This window comes from Chroicocephalus ridibundus, chromosome 1 (assembly GCF_963924245.1).
Source record: "Chroicocephalus ridibundus chromosome 1, bChrRid1.1, whole genome shotgun sequence".
Taxonomy (NCBI): domain Eukaryota; kingdom Metazoa; phylum Chordata; class Aves; order Charadriiformes; family Laridae; genus Chroicocephalus; species Chroicocephalus ridibundus.
The window spans coordinates 130,556,628-130,583,676 of NC_086284.1; the positions used below are offsets into that span (position 1 = coordinate 130,556,628).

The window sequence follows — 27,049 nt, forward strand, 5'->3', positions numbered from 1 at the left end:
TATCATCCTTTTTTAATTTCTATCTTTGTACGTGTTTTATAATGTACTACTACTTGAGTATAGTAGCACGTGTATATAATTTATAAATAAATATACATAAATTGGGTGTGTATGTTCAAAATATTTTACTGATGGGGTGCACAATCAAAAAAAAAATTGGAGACCACTGTTCTACAACACAAAAAGCAGAAACCAGTATGAAATTCCCATACTTACACCACTTAACTAAGGGCTATACAACAGACAAAACAACATTTTTCTTTTTGAGGACAGGGAAATTGTTTTCAGACTATCTGCAAACTTCATTTCTTACCAAACAAAAATGCTTTGATACACAGTGGCTTACAGTACACATTTTTAAAAGCTTTTTAAATTTTCTTTTAAAAATTTAAGTCAGATACAAAATTTCAAAGCAAGAAGTTTCCAGTGACTCAGTTAATAAGTTTGGAAACAAAAACCTTTCATAGAATATCTCAAGTTAGAAGGGACCCACAAGGATCATCGAGTCCAACTTCCTGCTCCTTGCAGGACTACCGAAAACTAAACCATACGACTAAGAGCGTCATCCAGGCACCCCCTGAACTCTGACAGGCTTGGTGCTGTGACCACTTCCCTGGGGAGCCTGTTCTAGTGACTGACCACCCTCTCAGTGAAGAGCCTTTTCCTAGTGTCCAGTCTGAACTTCTCCTGATGCAGCTTCATTCCATTTCCTTGTGTCCTATCGCTGGTCACCAGAGAGAGGAGATCAGCACCTCCCCCTCCCCTGCCCCCACTTGAGGAAGTTGTAAACTGCGATGAGGTCACCCCTTTCATTTCACAAACAGCAAAACAATTTTTTCCACCCGCTCCTTTCTTTCCTCACTCAGTTTACTTGCTATAGCTGACCTAGTTTCACATGCCTCCAAAAACTTTATTTTTTCACCAATGTTTTATTTGTGAAATACTTTTTAGCTGGCTACATTCTTGTAGAAAGCCAGCACTGACAAAGGCTTCAGCTCTGGGAAACCGGCTCATGCCCTCTGCAACTAGGCTCACTCTCAGTTAAACTACGGCTGTTCTACAGCATGCTCAAAGTCCAGCAAAGCTTTATGGGTCAGGAAGTAACCGTTTCGTGCCACACTTATTTCACATGCACATTTCAGCTTGTCCTGCTATCACTGCAACAGTACCCCCACACACACCCCTTTCCTCATCTCCTGCCCTTTCTTTCCCTTTGAATCCACTGCTGACCCGCATCCCACCCCCTCCAGTATGTCAGCCCAGTGCTTACCAAGGCCCTTTATGATCATATTTAACCTATTAGTCCAGCAGAAGACCATACAGATTCTTCTGCTGGGTCAGTTTCCTGCTACATGAGGTAGCTAAACTGGCTCACAGAGGGGTGTGATGAACATCAGAGGTGGTCCAAAGAGCACGACCTCCGCTTTTAGTGATAGTAAGAGGCCACATTGGCTCAAGCCATCCCACAAATTATAGTCTACATGGAACAATTTTCACCCATCCACTGGGAAGACAGAGCTTGCTACAGTCAGAATAAAGCATGCTTGAACTACGGTAAATCACAGCAAGTCTCTGAAACTCAGATAAGCTGATTGCCCTCATTAGATTGGATTCAAAGTTCAGCAACAGTTCTCAGTATCATCTTAATCTGTGTAGCTTTACAGACACCCCAGCAACAGGAAAGTTTTATTACATATTTACCTACAGTTTTACTTCTGAAAAATCTTACACAACTCCAGTGAAATTCTTTCTAAGCAGGTCATGCGCTTCAACTGTATCCCTTAGGAACTGAGAAATTCATGATTATTGATGGCAGCTCATTTCACTTCTCCATGCTGCCGTTGAATCTGCTAGGTTGGGGAAATTACTTCTACCTCCACCACCTGGCTGTTACAAAGACCAAAGACTCTGAGATATAGTACTATGGTACGGCTTCAACTATTCTGCCTGGAACCTTCCTGTTTCACAGATAGGAACTTTGGATTTTCTACAGATGTGTTCAGCAGGATTTTCTGCAATACTACCAGGTGCTTTGGAAGCCAAACTTGGGAGTGCAGTAATTGCTCTCTTGGCAAGGGCTTGACCTTTTTTGTGTTCTTTGCCAGATTTAGATGTCTCAGTAAGACTTTCACTATACACTAAAGATCAAGGATCTCAGCTGCAAACCTATGATCTTTAATTCTTGAGAATCACAGTGTGAAACTAATTAGTAAAAGGAGCGAAACCAGTTATCATTCCATCGGCTTTCTCTACTCTAGAAAAATTCTACAGAAAGAGTATTCTCGTCTGGATGGATGACAAACCAATGTACGCCCTTGCCTGTGTAGTTTACTAAAGCACAGCCCTTATAACCTTCTGTTACCAGATTTGGGACAGGATTAATCTGAATTTTTATATTCTCCATGTTGATGCACTCCAAGAATCACAGAATCTTCAGAGTTGGAAGGGACTTCTAGAGATCATCTAGTCCAACTCCCCTGCTAGAGCAGGATTGCCTACAGCACATCACTCAGGACTGCATCCAGGCGGGTCTTGAAAGTCTCCAGAGAAGGGGACTCCACAACCTCCCTGGGCAGCCTGTTCCAGTGCTCTGTCACCCTCACCGTAAAGAAGTTTTTCCGTGTATTTGAACAGAACTTCCTATGTTCCAACTTGTGCCCATTGCCCCTCGTCCTGTCACTGGGAACCGTTGAAAAGAGTCTGACACCATGCTCCTTAAACCCACCCTCCTTTAGATACTTGTAAACATTAATAAGGTCTCCCCTCAGCCTTCTCTTCTCCAGGCTAAAGAGTCCCAGCTCTCTCAGCCTTTCCTCATAAGGGAGATGCTCCAGTCCCTCAATCCTCTTTGTTGCCCTACGCGGGACTCTCTCCAGCAGTTCCCTGTCTCTCTTGAACTGGGGAGCCCAAAACTGGACACAGTATTCCAGTTGTGGCCTCACCAGTGCAGAGTAGAGGGGGAGAATGACCTCCCTTGACCTACTGGCCACACTCTTCCCTATGCAGCCCAGGATTCCATTGGCCTTCTTGGCAACAAAGGCACATTGTTGGCTCATGGATAATTTACTGTCTACCAGGACCCCCAGATCTTTCTCCTCAGAACTACTTCCCAGCAGCTCCACCCCTAACCTATACTGGTGCTTAGCATTCTTCCTCCCCAGGTGGAGGACCTTGCACTTGCTTTTGTTGAACCTCATTAGGTTCTTCTCTGCCCAGCTCTCCAGCCTGTCCAGGTCACGCTGGATGGCAGCACGGCCCTCTGCAGTATCAGCCACCCCTCCCAGTTTGGTATCATCAGCGAACTTGCTGAGGATACACTCTGTCCTATCATCCAGGTCATTAATGAATATACTGAACAAAATTGGACCAAGTATTGACCCCTGGGGGACACCACTGGTTACAGGCCTCCAACTAGACTCTGTGCCACTGATCACAACCCTCTGAGTTCTGTCACACAGCCAGCTCTCAATCCACCTCACTGTCACCTCATCTAGCCCATACTTCCTCAGCTTCCTAATGAGGATGTTATGGGAGACAGTGTCAAAAGCCTTGCTAAAGTCAAAGTAGATGACATCTACGGCTCTCCCCTCATCCAGCCAACCCGTTATAACATCATAGAAAGCTATCAGATTGGTCAAGCATGATTTACCCTTGGTAAATCCATGTTGACCACTTCCAATAACTTCCTGTTCCTCAACGTGTTTGGAGACGACATCCAGAATGAGTCGCTCCATTACCTTCCCAGGGACAGAGGTGAGACTAACCGGCCTGTAGTTCCCTGGGTCCTCCTTCTTGCCTTTTTTGAAGATTGGAGTGATGTTAGCCTTCCTGCAGTCCTCAGGCACCTCTCCTGTTCCCCATGACCTTTCAAAGATGATGGAGAGTGGTCTAGCAATAACATCTGCCAGCTCTCTCAGCACTCGCGGGTGCATCCCATAAGGGCCCATGGACTTATGAATGTCCAGCTTGGCCAAGCGGTCTCTGACCCCGTCCTCCTCAACTGAGGGAAAATCTTCCTCTCTCCAGACCTTCCCCCTTGCCTCCAGGGTATGGGATTCGTGAGGGACACCTTTAGCAGTGAAGACCGAAGAAAAGAAGGCATTCAGTAACTCTGCCTTCTCTGTGTCTTCCACCACTAGGGCACCCGTCTCATTCATCAGTGGGCCTACATTTTCCCTAGTCTTTCTATTGATATACGGAAAGAATCTCTTATTGTCTTTAACTGCAGTGGCCAAGCTGAGTTCTGCTTGAGCTTTGGCCCTTCTAATTTTCCCCCTACATAACTTCGTTATATCTTGACAATCCACATAAGTTGCCAACCCCCTTTTCCAGAGAATGTAAGCTTTCCTTTTTTTCCTGAGGTCCAGCTGAAGCTCTCTATTTAGCCAGGCTTGTTTTTCGAGACATGGGGATGGCCTTCTCCTGTGCTTCTAAGAGCACCTGCTTGAAGTATGACCAGCCTTCCTGGGCACCTTTGCTCTTCAAAACTGCCTCCCAAGGGACACTCTCGACCATGCTCCTAAACAGGCTAAAGTCTGCCCTTCAGAAATCTAAGGTGGCAGTTCTGCCGGCTCCCCGCCTTGCCTCACCAAGAATTGAAAATTCTACCATTTCATGGTCACTGTGCCCAAGACGACCTCCAACCTTTACATCCCCCACAAGACCTTCTCTGTTAACAAACAGTAGGTCCAGTAGGGCACTTCCCCTAGTTGGTTCCTTCACCAGCTGTGTTAGGAAGTTGTCTTCCACACACTCCAGGAACCTCTGGGACTGTTCCCTCTCTGCTGCGTAGTATTTCCAGCAGACATCTGGGAAATTGAAGTCCCCCACAAGAAGCAGCTGTGTGAACTCACAGATGCTCTGGTCTGCACACATACCATAGAAAAAAGACTGAGAGGGCTAAGTATCTTTGGAGATACGTAAATGGAGGCCTGTTATGCCCCCATAGCAAACGCATGTCATGGTTTGGCCTCAGATGGCAACAAAGAACCACGTGCTACTCTCTCGAGCTCCCTCAACATGGGGAAGAATCAGAAGAAAAAGGCAAAACTCGTGGGTTGAGACAAAGGCAGTTTAACAGAACAGCAAAGGGAACAAGAAAGCAACAACAGTAACAAGGATAGAGGAATATACAAACACAATTACAGAACCTCTGCTCACCAACCAACCCAGGATGATGCCCCAGCCCACTCCAAGCAGCGACTTCCTGCTCCCTCCCCCAGCAGCTCAGAGTGGGCATGGCTCACATGGGATGGAATACCTGTGTCCCTACTGGAACCTGGGGAGAATCAACCCTGTCCCCACCAGAACCAGGACAACACAGCACACAGAACCGATGACTACAGTGTAAAGGTTATAACTAGTTCATGGAATATGAAACAACTGTAGAGAAACATTGTGTTTTTGCAGCCTGAATTTCACTAATATCCATAAATTGTAGTGTCGATGAATATTCACCCATACAGCATAATAACCAGTTTTCTCATTCCATGTGTCACTCCCTAGGCCCACTCGTCTGTTTATTTAGAAGAGCTTTCCCATCACGTCCATGTAGGTTTAAAAAACAACAACAAACCACAAGAATAAAAAAACAAAACACATATTAAGTAAACTCTGCGTTCTTTGTGACCAAAGAAGACGGAGCTGCATACCGAAGCAATAAAAAAACCCTTCAGTGTTACACAATATCTCTCTACTTTGATATGATGTTCAACAACATTCATAATTAACAAGGTAGAACTGCAGTTCAGAAATCTACTGACACCTTAGCCACTATAAGCCTTTATTACTTGTTAAGGCATGGAATAAAGTAAAAATGCAAGCATAAGCAAGAGGTGTGTTATTAATGAAGATTAGTAACCCTTAATCCTACAGTTTTAAACTGGCTAAACTGGCCAGCGTTCTAAATACTTCCAGCACAAGCACACGATTCTCTAGCACACATCACACACGCATGTGCCCACCATACATGCACCCCCTGCATCCATGGGTCAGGGTTATACACAGCCTGGACCAGCACTGCTACTGCCAGCCTCTGTGACAGTCTGCATACTCTCCTGAGACACAGGGAGCTTTCCCTTCACATACCTTCTTTACTGCAGCTGGAAGAGTTGCTCAGGCGCTTCTCATTTCCACCTTCTGCACCCCGGGTCACTTCTGCAAGGACAACAGGCGATATTCACTCCCAGCCCATATATATCAAGAGTAATCTGACTGAGAGCTGGGCCATTTGTTCAGCATCAATAATAGCCCTGATCAACAACCCCCGCCCCCCCGGGGCCATCATACAACACCTCCCCTCTCTCCTCCATACCAGACTCCATACACTGTCCTTACGCTCCCTCCCAGGCCGTGCAAAGGCCAAGTACAGAAGGCACTGAGCGCTCATAGTGTCACCGTAACTTCACACCAAGAAGCTTTAGGCAAAAGTCACAATGAACAAAGACTGCTCCAGAGCACAGGCACTTACCTCCCTCATTTACGCCATCGTCATCTGCATGCTTGTCCTGCAAGCTGCTGTTGTCCTCCTTAGAGATGTCTGAAGAGAGATCAGAAGACAACTACAGTCCCCTGCTTTGCTCAGCTTCAAGGTACTGGCCATTGCATAAAAGTGAGTTGCTAGCTACAACTCAACATACTGCCATCAGCTAACACCACAAAGCCAACACCTTTCCCCCAAGACAGCTCTCCACCACAGAACAGGCACTCACCTCCCTCGGTTACACCATGGTCATCTGCACACTTGGACATCGGGGTGCTGTTCTGCTTGGTAGAGAGCTCTGAAAAGAGATCACAGGGTAGCTACATCCCACTGCATAACTTCACAGTGGTATCAGTCATTACTTAGAGATGAGTCACCAGCTACAATTCATAAGAATTGTAATAATCATTCAGGTTTGCCCAGGGGGGGAATCCAGGAGGTCTATAACCCAACCCCTCCTCAATGAAAGGTCAACATTCATTTCCAGGTTGCTCCTGGAACATTCCAGAGGTTGCTCAAGAATTTCTCCAGTCAGGTCTTAACACCCTCCAAGGGTAGAGACTCCATGACAACTCCATGCAGCCTGTCCTAGTGATTAGTCATACTTAAAAGGCAGAAATCTTTTTTTTTTTTATATCCACACAGAATCTCCCCTGCTTCAATTTAGGACCATCACCTTGATATCCCACTATACACCTAAGTAAACAGCCTGGCTTGGTCTTCTTATCAATATCCTCACAGGTATTAGCAGCTGCTGTTATGTACCCTGAAAGCCTGCTCTTCTCTGGACTTGAACAAGCCCAGTTTCTTCAGCGTCTCCACAGATGAATTGTGCTCCAGCCTCTGACCACATTGGTGGCACTCTGCTGAACTTGCTCAAATTTATCAGCACTTTTCCAGCACTGGGTGTCCACAAACTAGTTGTAATACTCTACACATCATTTAACAAGTGCCAGGTAACGGAAAATAACTACTTGCTTCAATGTACTGGCTTAAGGACTCCTTGAAACATTCTAGGATGCTATCAGCTGCCTTTGCTGCCAGGGAGTGCTGTTGACTAATACTGTACGGTCCATAAGGACTCCCACGTACCTTTCAGCAGAGCTGCTCCCCTGCCAGTCAGTCCCTATTCTGCACCAGTGCAAGAATCACAGAATCACAGAATCTTAGTGGTTGGAAGGGACCTCTGAGATCATCGAGTCCAACCACAAAAAAAAAAATAAACAAACAAAAAAACAAAAACAAAACAAAACAAAAAAAAAACAACAAAAAAAACAAAACAAACCACACCAACACCCACCTACTAAACTCCACACCCACCCCACAACCCCACACACAACACCCCACCACAAACAATAATCTTGGGCACTAGAGCATGCCCTGAAGAGCCATGTCTACACGTTTCTTAAATACCTCCAGGGATGGTGACTCCACCACCTCCCTGGGCAGGCCGTTCCAGTGCCTGACCACTCTTTCAGTAAAGTAATTCTTCCTAATATCTAATCTAAATCTCCCTTGCCACAGCTTCATACCATTTCCTCTGGTCCTGTCGTTATTCCCTTGGGAGAAGAGGCCAACCCCTGCCTCTCTACAGTTTTCTTTCAGGTAGTTGTAGAGGGCAATGAGGTCTCCCCTCAGCCTCCTCTTCTCCAAACTAAACGTGCCCAGCTCCCTCAGCCTCTCCTCATAGGACTTGTTCTCCAGACCCCTCACCAGCTTGGTGGCTCTCCTCTGGACACGCTCCAGCACTTCCATGTCTTTCCTGTAGGGAGGGGCCCAAAACTGAACACAGTACTCGAGGTGAGGCCTCACCAGTGCCGAGTACAGAGGCACGATCACTTCCCTACTCCTGCTGGCCACGCTATTCCTGATACAAGCCAGGATGTCATTGGCCCTCTTGGCCACCTGGGCACACTGCTGGCTCATGTTAAGCCGGCTGTCCACCAGCACCCCCAGGTCCTTTTCTGCCGGGCAGCTTTCGAGCCACTCTTCCCCAAGCCTGTAGCGTTGCCCGGGGTTGTTGTGACCAAAATGCAGGACCCGGCACTTGGCCTTATTAAACCTCATCCCATTGGCCTTGGCCCATTGATCCAACCTGTCCAGGTCCCTCTGTAGAGCCTTCCTACCCTCAAGCAGATCAACACTCCCACCTAGTTTGGTGTCATCCGCAAACTTACTGAGGGTGCATTCAATCCCCTTGTCTAGATCATCAATAAAGATATTGAACAAGACTGGCCCCAAAACTGAGCCCTGGGGGACACCACTGGTGACCGGCCGCCAACCAGATTTTGCTCCATTAATCACAACTCACTGGGCACGGCGATCCAGCCAGTTTTTTATCCAGCGGAGGGTACACTTGTCTATGCCATGATTCTCCAGTTTCTCCAGGAGAATGCCGTGGGGGACGGTGTCGAAGGCCTTACCAAAGTCCAGGTAGACAACATCCACAGCCTTCCCCTCATCGAGAAAGCGGGTCACATGGTCATAGAAAGAGATCAAGTTGGTCAGGCAGGACCTCCGTTTCATAAACCCATGCTGGCTGGCCCTGATCCCTTGGCTGCCCTGCACTTGCCTTGAGAGCTCACTCAGGATGATCCTCTCCATGATCTTTCCCGGTACAGAGGTCAGGCTGACAGGCCTGTAGTTTCCGGGATCCTCCTTCTGGCCCTTCTTGTAGATGGGCGTCACATTGGCCACCCTCCAGTCATCCGGCACCTCTCCTGTTGACCAGGATTGTTGATAGATAACGGAGAGAGGCTTGGTGAGCTCTCCTGCCAGCTCCCTGAGAACCTTTGGGTGAATCCCATCCGGCCCCATAGACTTATGCGTGTCCAGGTGCATAAGCTGGACATCATTAACTACTTCCTCCTGGATTACAGGGGGGTTGTCCTGTTCTCCATTCTTATCTTCCAGCCCAAGAAGCTGAACACCCTGGGGGTAGCTGGTCTGACTATTAAAGACAGAGGCAAAGAAGGCATTAAGTATCTCAGCCTTCTCCTCGTCCTTGGTTGCAAGGTTTCCCCCCGCATCCAGTAAGGGATGGACATTCTCTGTCACTCTCTTTTTGTTGATATATTTATAGAAACTTTTTTGTTGTCCCTTATGTTAATTGCCAGGTTGAGTTCCAGCTGGGCTTTTGCCTTCCTGATTTTTTCTCTGTATGACCTAACACGATCTCTGTACTCCTTCCGAGTTGCCTGTCCCCTCTTCCAAAGGTGGTAAACCTTCCTTTTTTCCTTAAGTCCCATCAAGAGCTCTTTGTTCATCCAGGCCAGCCATTTTCCCCGCCCTTTAATTTTGCGCCTCATGGGGACAGCCTGCTCCTGGGCCTTTAGGATTTCCCTCTTGAAGAGCGTCCAGCCTTCCTGGGCTCCTTTGTCTCTCAGGACTACCTCCCATGGGACTCTCCCAACCAGGGTTCTGAACAGGCTAAAGTCTGCGCACCGGAAGTCCAAGATGGAGGTTTTGTTAACCCCCTTCCTTACCTCACTATGGATGGAAAACTTAACCATTTCATGGTCACTAAGCCCAAGATGGCCTCCAACCTCCACGTCCCCCACTAGCCCTTCTTTGTTCGTGAACAGTAGGTCTAGCAAGGCACCTCCCCTGGTAGGCTCACCTACCATTTGTGTCAGGAAGTTATCCTCCATACACTCGAGGAACCTCCTAGCCTGCCTGCTCTCTGCTGTGTTATATTTCCAGCAGATGTCTGGTAAGTTGAAGTCCTCAACTAGAACAAGGGCTGGCGTTTGCGAGACTGCAGCCAGCCGCTTACAGAATACCTCATCAACCTGCTCATCCTGGTTGGGTGGTCTATAGCAGACTCCCAGCACAAAATCACCTCTGTTAGCCTTCCCTTTCACCCTTACCCATAAACACTCAACTTCTTCATCACTGGAGTCTATCTCTATAGAGTCAAACAGCTCCCTAATGTACAGAGCCACACCCTCCCCCCTTCTTCCTTGCCTATTCCTTCTGAAGAGCTTATAGCCACTCATTGCAGCATTCCAGTCATGACCATCATCCCATCACGTTTCCGTGATGGCGACTATGTCGTAGTTGTCCTGCCGCACAATGGCTTCTAGCTCATCCTGTTTGTTGCCCATGCTACGTGCATTAGCGTAGATGCACTTAACCTGGGCTACTGATTTCACCCCCATCTTTGGCCCTTGACACTCAGGTTCATTACCAGCGGGCCTGGTTTTATCCCCTTCCCCCTTAACTTTCGGCTTAAAGCTCTGTCCATGAGCTTTGTTAACTCTTAGCCTAGTACCCTTTTCCCCTTCTAGGAAAGGGTTTTCCCAATGTTCTCTAGCAGTAATTTCTAAACTTCTATCACCTTTCTCTGATGAAATGTCAGAGTGGGAGTCCTCACTAATTTGGTCTCCTTCAAACTGTGGCATGCTTTCCTCAGGTTTAACCTTGACAGGCCCAGTTATCTCCCCTTCCCCCCTCATATCTAGTTTAAAGACTGGTCAATGAGCCCTGCTAACTGCTGCCCCAAAATTCTTTTCCCCCTCTGGGACAGCTGTGTCCCACCTGACAATGACATGCCAGGTGTCTCATATAGCCACCTATGTTCGAAAAACCCAAAGCCCTGCCTGTAACACCAGTCCCGGAGCCACAAGTTGATCTGTTGCCTCTTCCTATCAATTTCTTTATTCACAGTTGCCACTGGTGGGATAGAAGAGAAGACAACTTGTGTTCCTGACCCCTTGAGCTCCTGCCCTAAGGCTCTAAAATCTCTTTTAATTGATTTCGGCCTCCTCCTACCCATTTCATCACTACCCACCTGAAATACTAACAGAGGGTAATAATCAGTGGGGTTTACTAGGTCTGGGAGTTTGTTTGTCACATCCCTGACCCTTGCCCCAGGGAGGCAACAGACTTCCCTGTGTAGCGGGTCAGGGCGGCATATTGGTCCCTCTGCCCCCCTCAGCAGAGAGTCACCCACAACTATGACCTTTCTCCTTTTCCTTTTGGAGCTAGTAGTGAAGTTGGGTCCGCTGTGACGTGTACTTTCTGTCTTCTCTAGTCTTGGTGTGCCATCCTCCTCTCCATCGGCCAGTTCCTCTTGCAGGACCCCATACCTGTTCTGCAGGGGTAACTGGGAAGCTGGGAGAGGTTGGGAGGGGACTCGCCTGCTTCCTCGAGCAGGGACCTGTTTCCATTCCCCCTCTTCTCTGCGATCCTCTCCTGTTGCTTGGTGAGAAGAGGGGAGAGGGTCCTCCGATTTACACGGGTCCTCAACCTGTTCCCCTAAGCTGTTGGTACATCCAGGTGCAGGACCCTGCATTATCTCTGCAGAATTTCATGAGGTTCGCACAGGCCTAGTCCCCTCCAGCTCTCTCTGAATGACAATCCTGCCCTCATATTGATTGACTGCACTCTACATTTTGCATCTATAAATTTTGTCATCTATAAATTCAATGACATTGTTTTATCTCCCTTGTCCAGGTCACCAAAAAATAGATCACTTCAGTACTCCAACTGTGACCAGCATCCATGTGGAATACAACCTATTAACAGCTACCTGCAGGCCTGACAATCTAGCAAGTTTTCCACCCATGTAGATAGACATTCATTCAGACTAGGACATCCCAACTTAGGACTCCAACAATGCTGTGGGACATTGCATGAAAAGTCTTGCTAAAGTCAAGGTATATGACATTCATTCTTCTCCCCTCATCCACAGATCTAGTAATTTCATCCAAAAAAGGCTGTCAAGTTGGTAAACTGCGATTTATGCTTAGTAAAACCATCCTGCTTACTCACAGTCATCATCTTTCTCCTGTGAACAGAAACACATTCAGGTTTCAGTCCACCTCACTGTCTGCTCATCTAGCCTATACTACAGCCTATATCAGCATCAGATATCACTAAATCCCCTGTTTGGCATTTTCCTCTTTTATTCTTCTACAGATAACACAGCAGTAGAAGCTGCTCTCATGGTCCTGGTCATCCCTTCATGGTTTCAAGCCTCCCTGAGCCTTGGCTTTCCTGACACCATCCTTACCTGCCTGGACAGCGTTCCTAAATTCCTCCATTGTAGCCTGCCCCTGCCTCCACATTTAGTATAAGCAATTTTTGCACTGGCACCCTGTCAGGAGCTCTCTGCTTAGCAAAGCTGATCTTCTGATTTGCCTGCCTGTTTTCTTGACCATGAGGATGGTCTGTGCTTATGCTTGGAGAAAGTCCTCCTTAAAGGCATGATGGCTCTCTTGAGTTCCTTTGCCTTTCAAAACTGTCTCCCATGAGATCCTGCTGCCTCCCATCTTCCTGAAGAAGCAGAAATTTGCTCTCTGAAAGCACAGGGCCTGTACTCTGATGCTTAACTTCCTCACACCTCTCAGGGTCCGGAGCTGTTTCTTGGTCACTACAGCCAAGGCAGCTATTCGTGACCACATCGCCATGCAAACCTTTCCTGTTACTGAGCAGCAGATACAGCTGCACATCAGCCCTTGCTGGTGCATCTGGTAGCCTCTGTGAAGAAGTTGCCCTGACACTGCTCAGAAATCTTCCTGACTGCTTGAATTGCTGTGTTGCCTTCCCAGCAGATATCAGAGAGGTTAAAGACAGATGCACATGGAGTACTGTCTTCCACCAGAGATAATGACGAACAGCCTGACTCCATTTCACAGGGGACCTCAACTGAGACTTTGAGGCTGCATGTGCACACCCTAAAATCCAACTCAAAAGCTTAGACCCTGCAACAAAAGGGAAGAGCAGATCAGACTCCTTGCTGCAACCAACAGTAGATGTTTAGAAACATCTATACCTCAATACAGGTTTCTTACCTCTGTCTGAGTTAAGCTGTTCTTGACTCTCCACAGAGCAAAGTGGCTTATGTTCTCCTATAATGAAATGTATTTATTTTAGAAATGTATTAATGACCTGGAAAAAAATAACTACACTCTGTAAAACAACTAAGGCCTGAAAGAAAACTTACTCCTTTACCTCTCCAGTAAAAGACTGTACTGTCACAGAGGAAAAATTTACAAGCCTAGACCAAATTGAAGCAATAGTCTGATTTCTACACATTTGTGACACTCTAGCTCTCTTACCTGAGCCACACACTGGACTGTTGTTCTGAGCAGCATTTCCTCTAACAAGTTTAGTTCTACCTGCACAAAAACAAATAGAATATCGGGAGAAATTACACAGAAATACACCAACCCCTCAAACCAAATAAAAAAAAAAAAATCACTGAGGACATGCAACTGAATACTTGACTTGGGAAAGAAGAAAGAGGGAAATATTGTTTTGGGGCAAAGACAGTCAGCGACAGATCAACAAAATGGGCCTCCTGCAACAACAACAAATCAGAACACATCTAACCAAATGAAAGCAGAGCTTACCAATTCATGATTCTGAGTCTTATACTTAAATCAGCAAATCACAACTTCTGTTTGATTATACCTGCGCATTGCTTACCCTACTGAGGTATAACAATTTTCTTTTCTAGCATGGTCAAAGCTTTGCTGTTTCCAGGGAAGTAGCTGAATTGTTTTGAGTCTAACTGATGGCCCGTTATGAATGACATTCTTTGTGCGTTGATACCAAGCGTAGTGTTCTTGAACACCACCAACATCAACAAGGGGCGCAGAAGACTCTCTCAGAAAGTTTGCAGATGACATCAAACTGGGGAGAGCAGGGGATATGCTGGAGAGCAGGGCTGCCACTCAGAGAGATGTCAACAGCGTGGAAGAATGTGCTGGCAGAAAAGACGTGATGTTCAAAGGCAAACGTAAAGTCCTGCACCTCTTGAAATCATCCCATGGAGCTGTACACCTATCTCTGCCTGGCTAGAAAACAGCTCTGCAGAAAAGGACCTGGAAGCCCTGGTGGGTGATGAGTTGAATATTAGTCGGAAATGTGCCCTTGCAGTACAAGCCTAACAAATACTGGGCTCTGTTAGCAGAAGCATAGTCAGCACATCAACAGAAATAATTCTTCCCCTCTATTCCGTATTTGTGACACCACATCTGGAGTACTATGTCTAGTTTTAGGCTCTCGATTAATGAAAAAACATCGTCATTCTGAAGGTAGTCCAGCAAATTTCCATCAAGATGTTTAGGGAGCAGTAGCTGTGCAAGGAGGTGCTGAGAGAATCATGTTTGTTCAGCCTGAAGAAAAAGAAGGCTAAGGGGATGGCTAATTGCAGTCTACAACTAACTTACAGAGAAAACAAAGGAAAATCCTCTCAAAAGTACAGAACAAAGGGCAGGAGGCAATGGTTGCAAGTTGCAAAAGGGAAATGTCTAAGAGAAATAAGGAAAATATCCTTCCCCACGTGGGTGACTCAGCGCTGGAACACATGCTGAAAGAGACTGTGGAAATTCCATCCTTGGAAATACTCAAAATTTGACTGGACAAGGCCTTGAGCAACTTGATCTAGCTTTGAAGTTGATCCTGTTTTGAGCAGCAAGTTCAATGAAACCTCCAGAGATTCCTTCCCATCTAGTTTATTTCATGATTTCATGCTAACAGAAACTAAATGGAGAATGATCATGAAAGCATAAGTTTCACATGCAAAATACACGTATGTATGCTCTGATCAGAGCCTCCCTCCTGAATATCATCAATCAGCCCTTCCCGGATAGGAGATGCATCCCACGCTCTTCATCCTCCAATGACCCCTAAATGATGACCCCACTGCGAAACCAACAGGAGTCTTCCATGCAGAACACCTTTAGGATGAAGCAATGTATTCCTGGTTGGGACACTCTCAAACACAAAGAGAAGAGATGGTGTGCATCTCTTTTTCAAGCCAGAATACAATCTGACACATTAACCTAAAAAGGTGCCAGCAAGAGATACACAATGATAGCTTACAATTACCTTTTCCAAATAAACCGTCAGATTTACAAGAGATACTTGTATTCAGCGTAGGGATGAACCATGAAGCAAATCTAGAACTCCAAGACGATGGCAACACAGGCTGACAGGAGGCACAGATGTCCCTATGTATCAGTTGACCACACGGAGTTGTTAGATTAGACTCAGCATAAGATATTCAACAGACCCTAGTAAGAGTCTGTCCCAGCGATAAATCTGATCTTGAGAGCAGCTTTATGATGCTCTCAAAAGAGGCAGTGGAAGCACACTCAGGTAGCAACGGGAGAGGACAGACGCTTGGTAAGTAGAAGCATACAGTAAACAAAACACACAGTCTGAAGGAGAAATATGCAAGTACAAACTAGAGCATTTCCCAGTACACAGAGCCCAGTGACTGAGCACAGGAAAGTTCAGTATATTATTTCCTTTAAATCTACTAGTTTTTGCCTAAGTTGTACTTGTTTCTATTACTGTATTTACAATACATACCATGGCCAGAAACTTGCATGCATTCTACAGAACCTTAAATCAGGATAATCTTGAAGCATGTTAAGCTCAATTAGGACATGCTATACATACCTCTTCTGCATAGGAATACTAGTATTCCTACTAGAATTAAGATAACAAAAGCTGCAATAAGGCCGCCTCTGCTTCTTTTGTCATAGCTGTCTCCTTTAAAAAAATAAAAGAAATAATGACTGGTTAGTTGAAAAGCAACTATGTGATACACTACTTCTTCAGTAGAAATACAACCCTGAGTGGGCTTTATAGCTATTTGCTTTTAAACAAGTAACCTCAATAAATTAATGCGACAAAGTTAATAACCTTTGCTTAGGTTATCAGCAAAACCCTAAGCCAGCTCCAGGAAAGTTACATGGTAAGTATCTTAGTTCAGTGAAGGCATATCACCGCTTGAAAGGTGATGGCTATTCCATTTTTCAGCCTATGAAAGGCTGAGCCAGATCTCAGCCAAATGAAATTTCAGCAAATGTCTTGCATTGGGTTTGCAAGGCAAGGTTTTGGTAGCAGGGAGGCTGCAAGAGTGGCTTCTTTGAGAAGACGCCAGAAGCTGCCCCCATGGCAGACAGAGATAGTGCCAGCCAGCTCCAAAACGGACCTGCTGCTAGCAAAAGGTGGGCCCATCAATGATGGTGGTAGCACCTCTGTGATAACATATTTAAGGGTAAAAACTGCTGCACGACAGCAGCTGGAAGAAAGGAGTGAAAATATGTGAAACAATTCTGCAGACACCAAGGTCAGTGAAGAAGGAGGGGGAGGAGGTGCTCCAGGCACCGAAGCAGAGATTCCCCTGCAGCCCATGGAGGTTAACAGTGGAGCAGATATCCACCTGCAGCTCATTGATAACCCCATGCTGGAGCAGTTCTTGAAGAACTGCAGGCCGTGGGAAGGACCCATGCTGGAGAAATTCATGGAGGACTGTCTCCCATGAGTGGGACCGCATGCTGGAGCGCAGGAAGAGCGTGAGAAGTCTCCCCCACAAGGAGGAAGGAGTGTCAGAGACAACATGTGAAGAACTTACCACAATCCCCATTCCCTATCCCCCTGTGCCACTTGGGGGGAGCAGGTAGAGAAACCAGGAGTGAAGCTGAGTCCAGGAAGAAAGGGCAGTGGGGGAAGGTGTTTTAGATTTGTTCTTGTTTCTCATTATCCTACTCTGATCTGATTTTGATTGGAAATAAATTAAATTAATTTTACTCAAGTCTGCCTTTTCTTGTGATGGTAATTGCCGAGTGATCTCCCAGTCCTTATCTCAACCCATGAGGCTTCTGTCATATTTTCTTCACCCTGTTGCATTGAGGAGGGAGGATTGATCGAGAGCTTGCCGCACATCTGGCAGCCAGCCAAGGTCAACTCACCACATCCCTCCAACACATAATTCTAGTGAAGAAGGAAGAATTCTGTACTGGTAAGCCATGAAAATGACTTTTGCACAGAAGTGGGAAATTTTGTCAGTTACAGACTGCCTTATGCACCCTACAAACCAGATGGTTCCAAACATGCTCTCGTTCTATGTTTAAAAAAAAAGAGGCAAGCCTCAAGCAGACCTGAAGCTCAGCTGAGGCTGGCCCAAAGCAATAAGCAATAGCAGAAAACTCTCTTTTCTCCTTTTTATATTTATCTGTGAAGGATGCTCATTGAATCACTCACACGCCAGATGAGAAATTATTTTATCTAATGGCTGCTAGATGACTTATTTGAAATGACTGAATAGTTTCATTCCAGTTCATGGAAAGCAGTACAAAGAGCACAATAGTCATTAGCATTAATTACACAAGGCCAGAAGGTTTAGAAGAGATCTAAGTATGTCTCCTTCTTTATTATTACTCATTTCAAGACACAGCTGAAGGCTTTATTCTGTAGAGATCCATGCAAAAAGTATCTTTCCAGGGGGATCAAGCTGTCAACCTCATACCTTTTAACAACCTTAAACACACTTTTAGCACACAAATCACTTCTGATGCTTTTTACTCTTTAAATTTAACTTCCTGAGAAGTCAGTAGAAATCTTACAGTCAAAGTCCATGCTGCTTCCCAACCTAGCCCCTCAGACTTGCATATACAACCTGACCCATTCATTACCTTGTCTATTTGGAAAGCATTGAGTTAAAGAGATTTCAGAGCTCTTTTCCGTTTGAGAGAATTTAATGATACATGTAGCTTTCTCGGAAGCATCAACATTCTTAGAGATGAAAACTTCCTGGGTCTGATGAGTGACTGGTAAGCTACTGAACTTCCAAGTATAAATCAGAGGCTTCTGGAAATCTCCTGTACATTTTAACGCAAGGTCACCACCACTGATGTTGCAACTTATTTCAGGTTCTGGAGGGGGAGCTGAAGGAGAGAAAACATTCTGTATTACTTTGGTTATAAACTGCCTTGAATTTTAGCACAGGACAAGGGCTGGAGCAACAAAAGCAGCAGGAGAGTGCATAGATAAAAGCATACACGTAAGGTGCGTGTGTGTGCACACCTTGTGCGTGAGAGAGAAATGCATTTCTAAGAGTGGCCCTGTTTGTGATTCTTCAGTGACTAGTTGGAGACTTCTCATGGTTCATCACCAATAAGATTAATATACACACTGTCAAATATATTTCCCAAAGACTACTAGTAAAGCTGCGCAGATCAGCACAGGATGATGCCACAGATATTCAAGCACATATAATATGCCTGCAGGAGCATCTTCAGTAGATACATAATGCCTAGGATAACTTGGTCAGCTTGCTCAAAGAGTTTAGTTATCTACCTGAAAGTACACAGTGTGCCATCTACACACACTCTAGAAGACATTCCAAGGTGAGTAGTGATGGGCACACAAATTAGATGCCACCTTTGAAAATTTGTTTAAAGCACCTAAGTAACTTAACAATAGAGCCAAAGAACACCCGCCCTCTGTCTGTTTGTTTTCCTGACAAATAAACAATCCGCTTTCTAACCTTCTTAAAGTGAATAAAGTGGTGCAAATTCATTATGCAGTTCTTCCACTACTTACCTAACACAGCAAGTGCAAAGGTTAAGTTATATTTTTTATTCATAGAATCCAAGTATTCTAACACGTATGTGCCAGTATCACTGTTCTCCAAGTTAAATATAGTCAGGCACCCATTCTCCTCATTAAGCAAGCCTCTGTTACGGAGAGAAGTAAAATATGTTGTTTTGCTTTGCCCCTCCCATTCAGCCACTTTATCCTTGTTTTTTGTCCACAAAATTTCCACTGGTTTTTGGTCTATTTTTACTGGAAAGGTAAAATTTTCTCCCACGATGCCAAACACTTCCTCGCAGTGGATGTGTGCTACAGGGAAAAAAAAAAAAAAAAAAAGAAAAAAGTTATTTTAACAATTGCTTTACAAACTATTACTTGACTAATGCTGTATGCACTATGAGATACATTCAGATTTAAGTTAGAAGCACATCACAATGTTGCAAAGTAAGGTTTGTGTCAATTAAGAATTACCCAAACTCAGCCTGTCTGCACAACCATGTGACAGGCACCACGAAGAGATCCAGTTTCCATGTTCTGGTCCCAGACAGAATCATTTGTCACGATCTTCTTCCCTATCCTAAGCTCCTCTATCCTGAGTACTTTCCCTCCGTTCACTTGAATTAGTCTCCTGCCCATGGTCTGGTGAAAAAGATGAAATGAGATTTTGCTGGTGACAACAATTCTTATCTCAGAATCTTATTGCAGAATGCCCAGACTGAAGCTCCTGCTGAGGAAATAAGCTGCAATTCTTCCAGCATGAATATTAACAGAGTTAGTAAAAAGCACACTTCTGACACAAAATTGCTACGTGGTTCAAAGCACCTGCTCTGAAGTCATGAGGATACTAGGGATTTCCCTTGGAAATGTCACTCAAGCAAGTTTATTTCACAGCCAATGTATGTGAAATAGCATCCCAACCTTTGAGATCTAGCAGAGTTGCAAGCAAGAAATGGGAGCAGAAACCTTAACTGCTATCAGTTTTGAATCAATAATATTTTGCTTAAAAATGCCTAAACTTTGAATATAAATAAACAAACAACAACAGAAAATAAGACGGATAAGAGATTTTCCCTAGTTTTTATTAAAAACAGCTTCATGTGCAAAAAAATCTACAGATCTAACAGATGAGACAAAATTCTGCTGTAGGGAAGGGATACTGTAGACCAATAGCATCTCTGTGTCCCTGCTTCAGTCTTCAGCAACCATCTCCTACTTCCGAATAACTTTGAATGGCTCTGAAAAATCCCAAGACTACTGCCATGGCAGACATGTATGTGGACATAGACAAAAACACGCCAATACTGAGTTCCAAGTTACACATGCATTAAGGACTTGATTCTGCTCCACGGTAGCTGGTAACTTTTTACTACTAAGTTGAAGGAAGGGCATGATTAAGATATACATGCAGTCTCACATTAAGGCAAGATTCCCAATATGCACCATGGAAAACGTCCCTTTAAAAAGTAGCTGTGCATGGTGAAAGAGAAATATTTCAGAAGCCTATTCCTCAAGCCAACTGCTACCAAGTGACAGCTACGATTTTGGGTTTGTTTTCATTTTGATTTTTTTTTTTTTGATTCCTAAATGGCAACAAGTCAAGAACCCACCAATCCCTATATCATTCTGTGCTTCCCTTGCTTACTAATGTTCATAAATCAACATGGATACTACAGCTTTATCACATCAAAACAAGTCACTTCTTCACTGTATATGAGTCCAGAAAACAAACCATAGCCCATCTTGCTTCACATCCTATCTCCTTTCCATATGAAAGCAGTTGGGAGGTCAGCCAGGCCAGTCATCAAGAAGATTAGGTTCCCCATCAGAAACGAACAATGCTCACCAGCATACTGAGTGTCCTGCTCTTCTGCCTGGTGCCACACCACAGAAACAAAGACTGTCTCAGACAGGAGACTGAAAGCAAGCAATGGGAAACACACTTCTGTGCTTGAGTACAGAACTGCACACACAGGTGGTCTTCTCCATGCCTTACTTTTCATGGACTATCCAATTTCTTTGCAATTTACCCATGAAAGTACTCTTTCTCATGCCACTACAGTTTCTACTTCTTGTCTGCACTTATGCTGTGGCCTTTTTCAGGCACAGAAACTGGAAAAGTAAACATGCTTAAGACAGCTCGGCTATCTCTCACACATCTTTTCAACACAACCCACATGCCTATCTTTGTCTTCTATCCTGTTCAGACAGATTTAAACATCTCACTTGCTCCCACTGCTGCAGTATGAGCATCTCTTTCCACCCATCTCAATTAAAAATGTTCAGAAAACAGAAGAACCCAGGAGCTCCAACATTTGTGTTTGGAGACCTTGTGGTCCAAGGCAGGATGCTGGGCAAGACAAAACACTGTTTTGATTTGATGAAGCTTGCAGTCTTGTTGGAGACTTCATAAAGACAATTTTTAGGAGTGTGTTTTCCTCAAGAAGTCATCTCTCACTGACCAGAGACCTATAGTATTCCTAGCATGGAGAAAAACTCCTGGCTCTACTCACTGTGAAATTCTACCTCTTAGTAACTTTGGATCACAGACACAACCAAGCTGTGGTGGCTTAACGTCAGCATGAATAAGCCAAGCACAGTAGCTGTTGACAAGAGGAAGGTAACATAACCCTCTCTGGGAGGAAAGCAGCCATTTGCTAGGGAGTAAGAACATGAGCAAGGACAGCCACTACCGCTCTGCCAACCACTAATAACTTCTGCCACTAGTGCTCTGCCAACCACTAATAACTTCCTAAGCCTGGGTCTTGATGCATGTTGATGCATAAACTCTCCGCATCTTTGCTCTCTTTAAGTCATAAGAGCTAGCCTGGAGTAATGAGGGTAAGATTGTTTCTGCATTCTTCCAGAAATGAGACTGGAAGAAAGCAGAGCTAAAAACACATTTTTCCTCCACACTTTCTGCTTATCTTGGGGAAGTGCCATCCTCTTCAGCGTACTCTCTTCTTGCCATCTGGTGAAACAAAGACTTGGCAGCAAGGAATGGAAGAGTTCCTGCCCAAGGACACTCAGGACTCCAAGGAGCAAGACAGGGAAAAGGTTATCCTTTCAGCATAACCATCATTTCCTGTCTAAAACCAGGGGTTGGACGCTTTTACTTCCCTGCTTCACTACTCCAGTGAAAACATGAAGAAACATCCCACTCAACACTGTCAGCTTCCTTTTTTCAATGAAATTATACATCATACAGAAACATTGCATAAGGTCTCCACCACGTATCTTTGAGCGTCTAATGAATGCACGTGTCATCACACACTTTCTAAATTTCTAAGGAACCCTTCCTCCTCTTCTCTATTTCATTTTATATGGAGACAGATTTCCCATTCCACAGCAGTTAACTTCTCTGCTGTGAGCAAAGACAGAGAACTAACAGCTAAACACTCTTATACACTCTTTTTGGAAGACTAGAAATAAGAACGATATTCTTCTGCTTTCTCCCTCTCTCCTTATTGTACCCTATTATTCCAAGATAAAGTTCACACAACAAAGCAGTGCTGTGCTAAGGCCTCCAGTAGCCTCTACAGAAACTGTCAGACTACCTGCTCCTGTATCTCCTTCAATCCACTCCAAATTCCTTCTTATGGCATGCCTTTGTGTTCTACCCTTCCAAACAAATTACATAGTGAAAGTGTTACTGATAAAGAGAAGCTAACATTGTGCAAGCAAATCCTATTCTGCACATCCACCGCCTCATCTCATCTACATCACCTTCTGTTCCCACTTCTCCAGCAGCCAGATACCTTTACCTACACAGTCTTTTCATCCTATGCAGGATTCAGAGCCACAGTGAAGTGTTCTGCCTACCACACATCAGCTGAACCGCAACAACAGTATGGGTGCATGGATTTGGCCTGCAGCAAACAGCAAGCCATGAATCTTAGCCTGCTCTGCAGTACATGAAAACATTTCAGATTTTCTCATGTTTGACAACAACTCAGCTAATGCACGTAACCTGGAACTCCATGCTAACTGAATCATGTCTCTGAATGGAGAGCTTGGATTGCAACCTACATAAGACAAGGCACAGTCCTTCACTCACAGTGTAACAGGTCACTCATACAACCTAGCATGCTATACTCAAGTTTTAGTATTCACCTGAATAATTCGGACTCTTTAAGGATTTAAGCAGGCTAAAGGTATCCACATGTTCTGTTCAGACTGGATAAGTGGAATTCAATATTCCATTTATCAGCAATAAATGCTTCATTACCATATTTGTATACCTGATTTTATTTTCTTCACTACTTTTCTTGGAGCTGATGTGAGGCATAGTTATTCCGGAGAACTTCTGTAAGCTAATTCCCTTTTTATTTTTAATGCTATCATTATAATCTTTCCTGGTCTCAAGTACCTATTCAAAATGCACACCTGCTGAAACTGGGTGGCAAAGTCCTTACAGATTAGCATATAGCAAGGAACTGTCTGCCTCAGGAATTGGGCTTTTTAAATAGTGGATTTTTGTTCTATTTTTTGTAAGTTCCCAACTACCCCTTTTTTTAGGCTTTTTTTTTAAATTATTATTTTGAATTCCCCCAGCAACTGTAAGCAGCGGAGAGTTAGGTTCCCTCCTAACCCTCAGAACCATCACTTGCCAAGAATCCTGAAATAAAAGTTCAGTCCAGAAGGACTATCAGAATATTCATCCATAGTCCTCCTAATTCCCCCACAGGCCACAAACATGACCCTCTTCCCAAACTCTAGTAAGAAAGCACTTAGACCCGAGGTATGAAAGCACGGGCAAAAGCTATAGCCAGGAAAGAGAGAATGCAGACGACAGTAAGCTGTAGCAGTGTCCCAGGTTGTTGCAAGAGCAAATTGGATTCGGGTAGGAATGACTGCAAATCTGACATGTAACATCAAAAGCAGAGTTTTTCACTTGTTATGATATGTGTTGCTACTCCTGGACAATATGGGGCTGCCTGCATCTACAGAGCTCTACACATGAGCAAAGGCAGGTCCTAAGGGTGGCACCCACCAACAAGGCCGAGTCCCTCCCCACCACAAAATCCATGCATCCGATTACATCCCTCAGCACAGGCCTCACAACAGGCAAAGGTTACCCGGTCATTTTAAAGCTATGCTGCTCACCACAAGTATGCGGATGACCTACCCATTCCTCCCTCTCCATTGTTTTTGTCTGCCTGTTCCCGCAATTAGTCATGCAGCAAGTACAACTTTCTGACAGTTAACCTGACACACACCCCTCACTCCAAACAAAAAAAACACAGAAGGATTGTTAATTCCCAGATGTGACTTGCTGTGGGAACATGAGTGCTTGTGCATGGAATGGAGAGGAAACAACAACATGAGTAAGACCATCCCTTTGGCCAGCAGCACCGGTCTGGCTCAGAGTGCAGCGACCGCACCCATGCCCCAGGCTCAGATTTCTTAAAATAGCTAGCAGGAAATGATGAGGACTGAGCTGTACCTTAAATCCAATCCCTTCACCGAGGGCGCTTACCTCTCTCCACTCTGGGTTCACAGCCCTAAACCTTCCTAGCACAGAGGTAAGACCTTCCAAATAAGGCTGTCAGACAGAGATACTGCCTCTCTTTTCTCCAGTAACTCACTAGTCAAACCACATGTTCAAGACTTTTTCCTACATTAAAGAGGTAAAATGCACAGTCAATTGAAGGAGAGCCTAAAGCCTTCTCACTAATGTCCTAACCAAGCTGCATTATAATTCCCTCGTGCACACTGGCACAGCCTGAAGAGGAGGAAGACCAAGCACGCTCCACTGCGCAGCTCAGGGAAGCCTATGGCAGGGTTATCAAAGCCTTGCTATGTGACTCACAGGAGGACTAGGTGGATTCCAACTGAGCTTAGGCACAAGCAAGAGACAGAAAAGCTTGGCTATGATGCAGATTAGGCAATTCTGGATACTTCCAGGAAAGAAGCTGAGGAATGGGGAAAACATTAGCTCCACAGAAACAAAGGTGCCACCAGAGTCAGACACCAGCTGACTGACATCAGAATTGAGGGGAAGGTGCAAATCTCCAACAATTTTTGTAAGTTTAGTTTCAAAGATTTCTTTTCTTTTTTTGCAATACCCAGAATTTTCAGTTCCTCTGCCCTGTTTTCACTTACATCTCTCTTCCATTTGCAGAACCTTGCAGATCTCTCTAGCTCCCTCCACTCCGCTTCCTGCACAAGTCTCTTCCACTCCCCTTGTCCTCTGATTACTTGCCCAGTCCTGCTCTTCCTACTACTTGGTGTGGTCACTGCTACCATGCACTTGTGTACTAGGACTGCTTGGGATGGAGTTAATTTTCTTCATAGCAGCCCATATGGTGCTGTGTTTTAAATTTGTGACCAAAACCGTGTTCATGTTTTAGCTATTACTGAACAGTGCTTGCACAGCATCAAGACCTCTCTTTCTCACTCTGACCAATCCTAGAAGTAGGCTGGGGATGAGCAAGACATTAGGAGGGGACACAGCTATGACAGTTGACCCCAAATGATCAAAGAGATACTCCCTACCATATGTCATGGTCAGCAATGAGACTGAGGGTGTTTTTCCAAAGTAGCTGCTGCTCAAAGAAGTTCACTGGTGGGAAGGAGTGATTGCTTTCGCATCACTTGGTTCCCCCCCCCGCTTTATTTTCCCCCCTTCACTTATTGTCTTCATCTCAACCCATGAGTTTTTCGTGCTTTTGCCCTCCTGATTCTCATACTCCATCCTGCTGAAAGGGGGCAAGCAAGTGACCAGGTTGGGCTTCACAACTTACTTCCAGATCTCTACCCACCTCTGACTCTCCTGTGAGCCAAGAGGATCTGGTCCACAGCAATGCACCTGAAATCCTGGTGTCTTTGCCTCTGAATTAAGGACAGAATCTGTCTAGTGCAAAATTTTGCAGCTGAGGTCTGTTTCTTCAAAGATCTGAAATGGAAGCTCTGAGCCCAGTGCAGTGCTCATCTCAACGTGCATACTGATCATGCAGCTCTGGCAAATTTTCTTAAGCATGAAAACTTTTGATATAAAAGCAACTCTAGGAAATGCCTCTAAATAAACTTCGTATTAGCAGTATCCACTGTGCAGTATTTCCAAGTTGGAAAGGATGCTCCCCTTTCAGAATGTAAATGGATGAGCTCTTATTTTTGTGGCACCTTCTTTATTTATGTGTTTTCTTTTTGCCAAAGCATTGCCTTAGGTTAGTTCTAGGTAAGACTATTCATTTCATACTAAACAGACATTAACAAAAATATTCCATCTCTAGCAAGTCTGCCTGTTCATATACCAGGAAAAAGGTATGTGTACGGTGTCACCAGAGCCACACTAAAGGTAGCAGAAAGAGAAAAAGCTTCACAAAGCTACTGGTATTTTAGCTAATGTCGCATCTCTGCCTTTTAAGTACTGTGGTACAGTGGCTAACACATTGGTCATCCTGCACTTGCACCTCTCTCATACTTGGTTATGTTGCACTCCATTAACGGCAAGGGGAAATTTCTGATGTAACAGCCTAGATACACACAACATTATTAGCAAACTTCACGTACTCACAGCTCTCATCATCACCGTGGGTTAAGTAAGGAGTTTTCACTTCTGCTAAGCAAACCACATCCAGTTTGTCATGCAATTTCTTACCATCCATCACAAACTTGAATTCACCTCCATCATTCCTATCACTCAGAGAGTAATGCAGTCTTACAACCCAAGAATTTCAGCTTTGTGTAGCCCTTCTCAGTTCCGAGCCTCAGTTCCCAGAAATTACCTCTGAGCAGCATTATGACTTTGTTAATATTCAGTCACAGTTACTCTGATCATTGGTTTAACCCATCTTACTAAGAAAGACTATGGAAGTGCAAGACATTCTCTAAGAGGCAAAGAAAGACTTAGACCTGCCTTAAAACACTCGTTCTTACATGCCGTTCTAGAGCAGGGAAACTTCATCTGTTCTGCAGAAGTCTAAGTCCACTAACAGAGCAGTACTCCAGGGAATTCACCATACAGAGGAGGGGTTACTGCAGGACCACGGTTTCCAAATCTTTTGCTTTGAGAGGCACTATATGGGGCAATGGTGGGAAGAGAGCACATAAAATCATATTTTTATGTTCTGTAGTTATAGCATGATGTGCTCTGCATATACAAACTTAGGATAACCTAATCACTTAACTCCAGCTTCAGAAGGGTTTATATAGTAGACTATTACTGCCTGTACTTTGAGGCAACCTAGATTCAGCTAGTTCTCCTGTCAAGAACATAACCAACAAGGC

At 44.7% G+C, this 27,049-nt stretch overlaps 1 protein-coding gene across 4 annotated transcripts in view; it reads right to left on the reverse strand.

Annotated features, from left to right (window-relative positions):
• CD58 (CD58 molecule) overlaps positions 1-27,049 on the reverse strand; it is a 38,725-nt gene that overhangs the window by 6,421 nt on the left and 5,255 nt on the right. For 2 of the 4 annotated variants that reach the window (XR_010073253.1, XM_063351807.1), the window contains exons 2-9: positions 18,830-19,129; positions 17,920-18,171; positions 15,899-15,991; positions 13,546-13,605; positions 13,279-13,335; positions 6,711-6,779; positions 6,470-6,538; positions 6,088-6,156 (exon numbers count right to left, since the gene is read on the reverse strand). Coding sequence is in view for 1 of the 4 variants with exons in the window: in XM_063351807.1 (XP_063207877.1) it covers positions 6,088-6,156; positions 6,470-6,538; positions 6,711-6,779; positions 13,279-13,335; positions 13,546-13,605; positions 15,899-15,991; positions 17,920-18,171; positions 18,830-19,129 (969 nt within the window). In the remaining 3 variants the exon portion in view is untranslated. Of the gene's footprint in view, positions 1-6,087; positions 6,157-6,469; positions 6,539-6,710; positions 6,780-9,055; positions 9,202-12,497; positions 13,189-13,278; positions 13,336-13,545; positions 13,606-15,898; positions 15,992-17,919; positions 18,172-18,829; positions 19,130-27,049 lie in introns of those variants that run through there. The other 2 variants (XR_010073252.1, XR_010073251.1) reach the window with 2 other exon arrangements.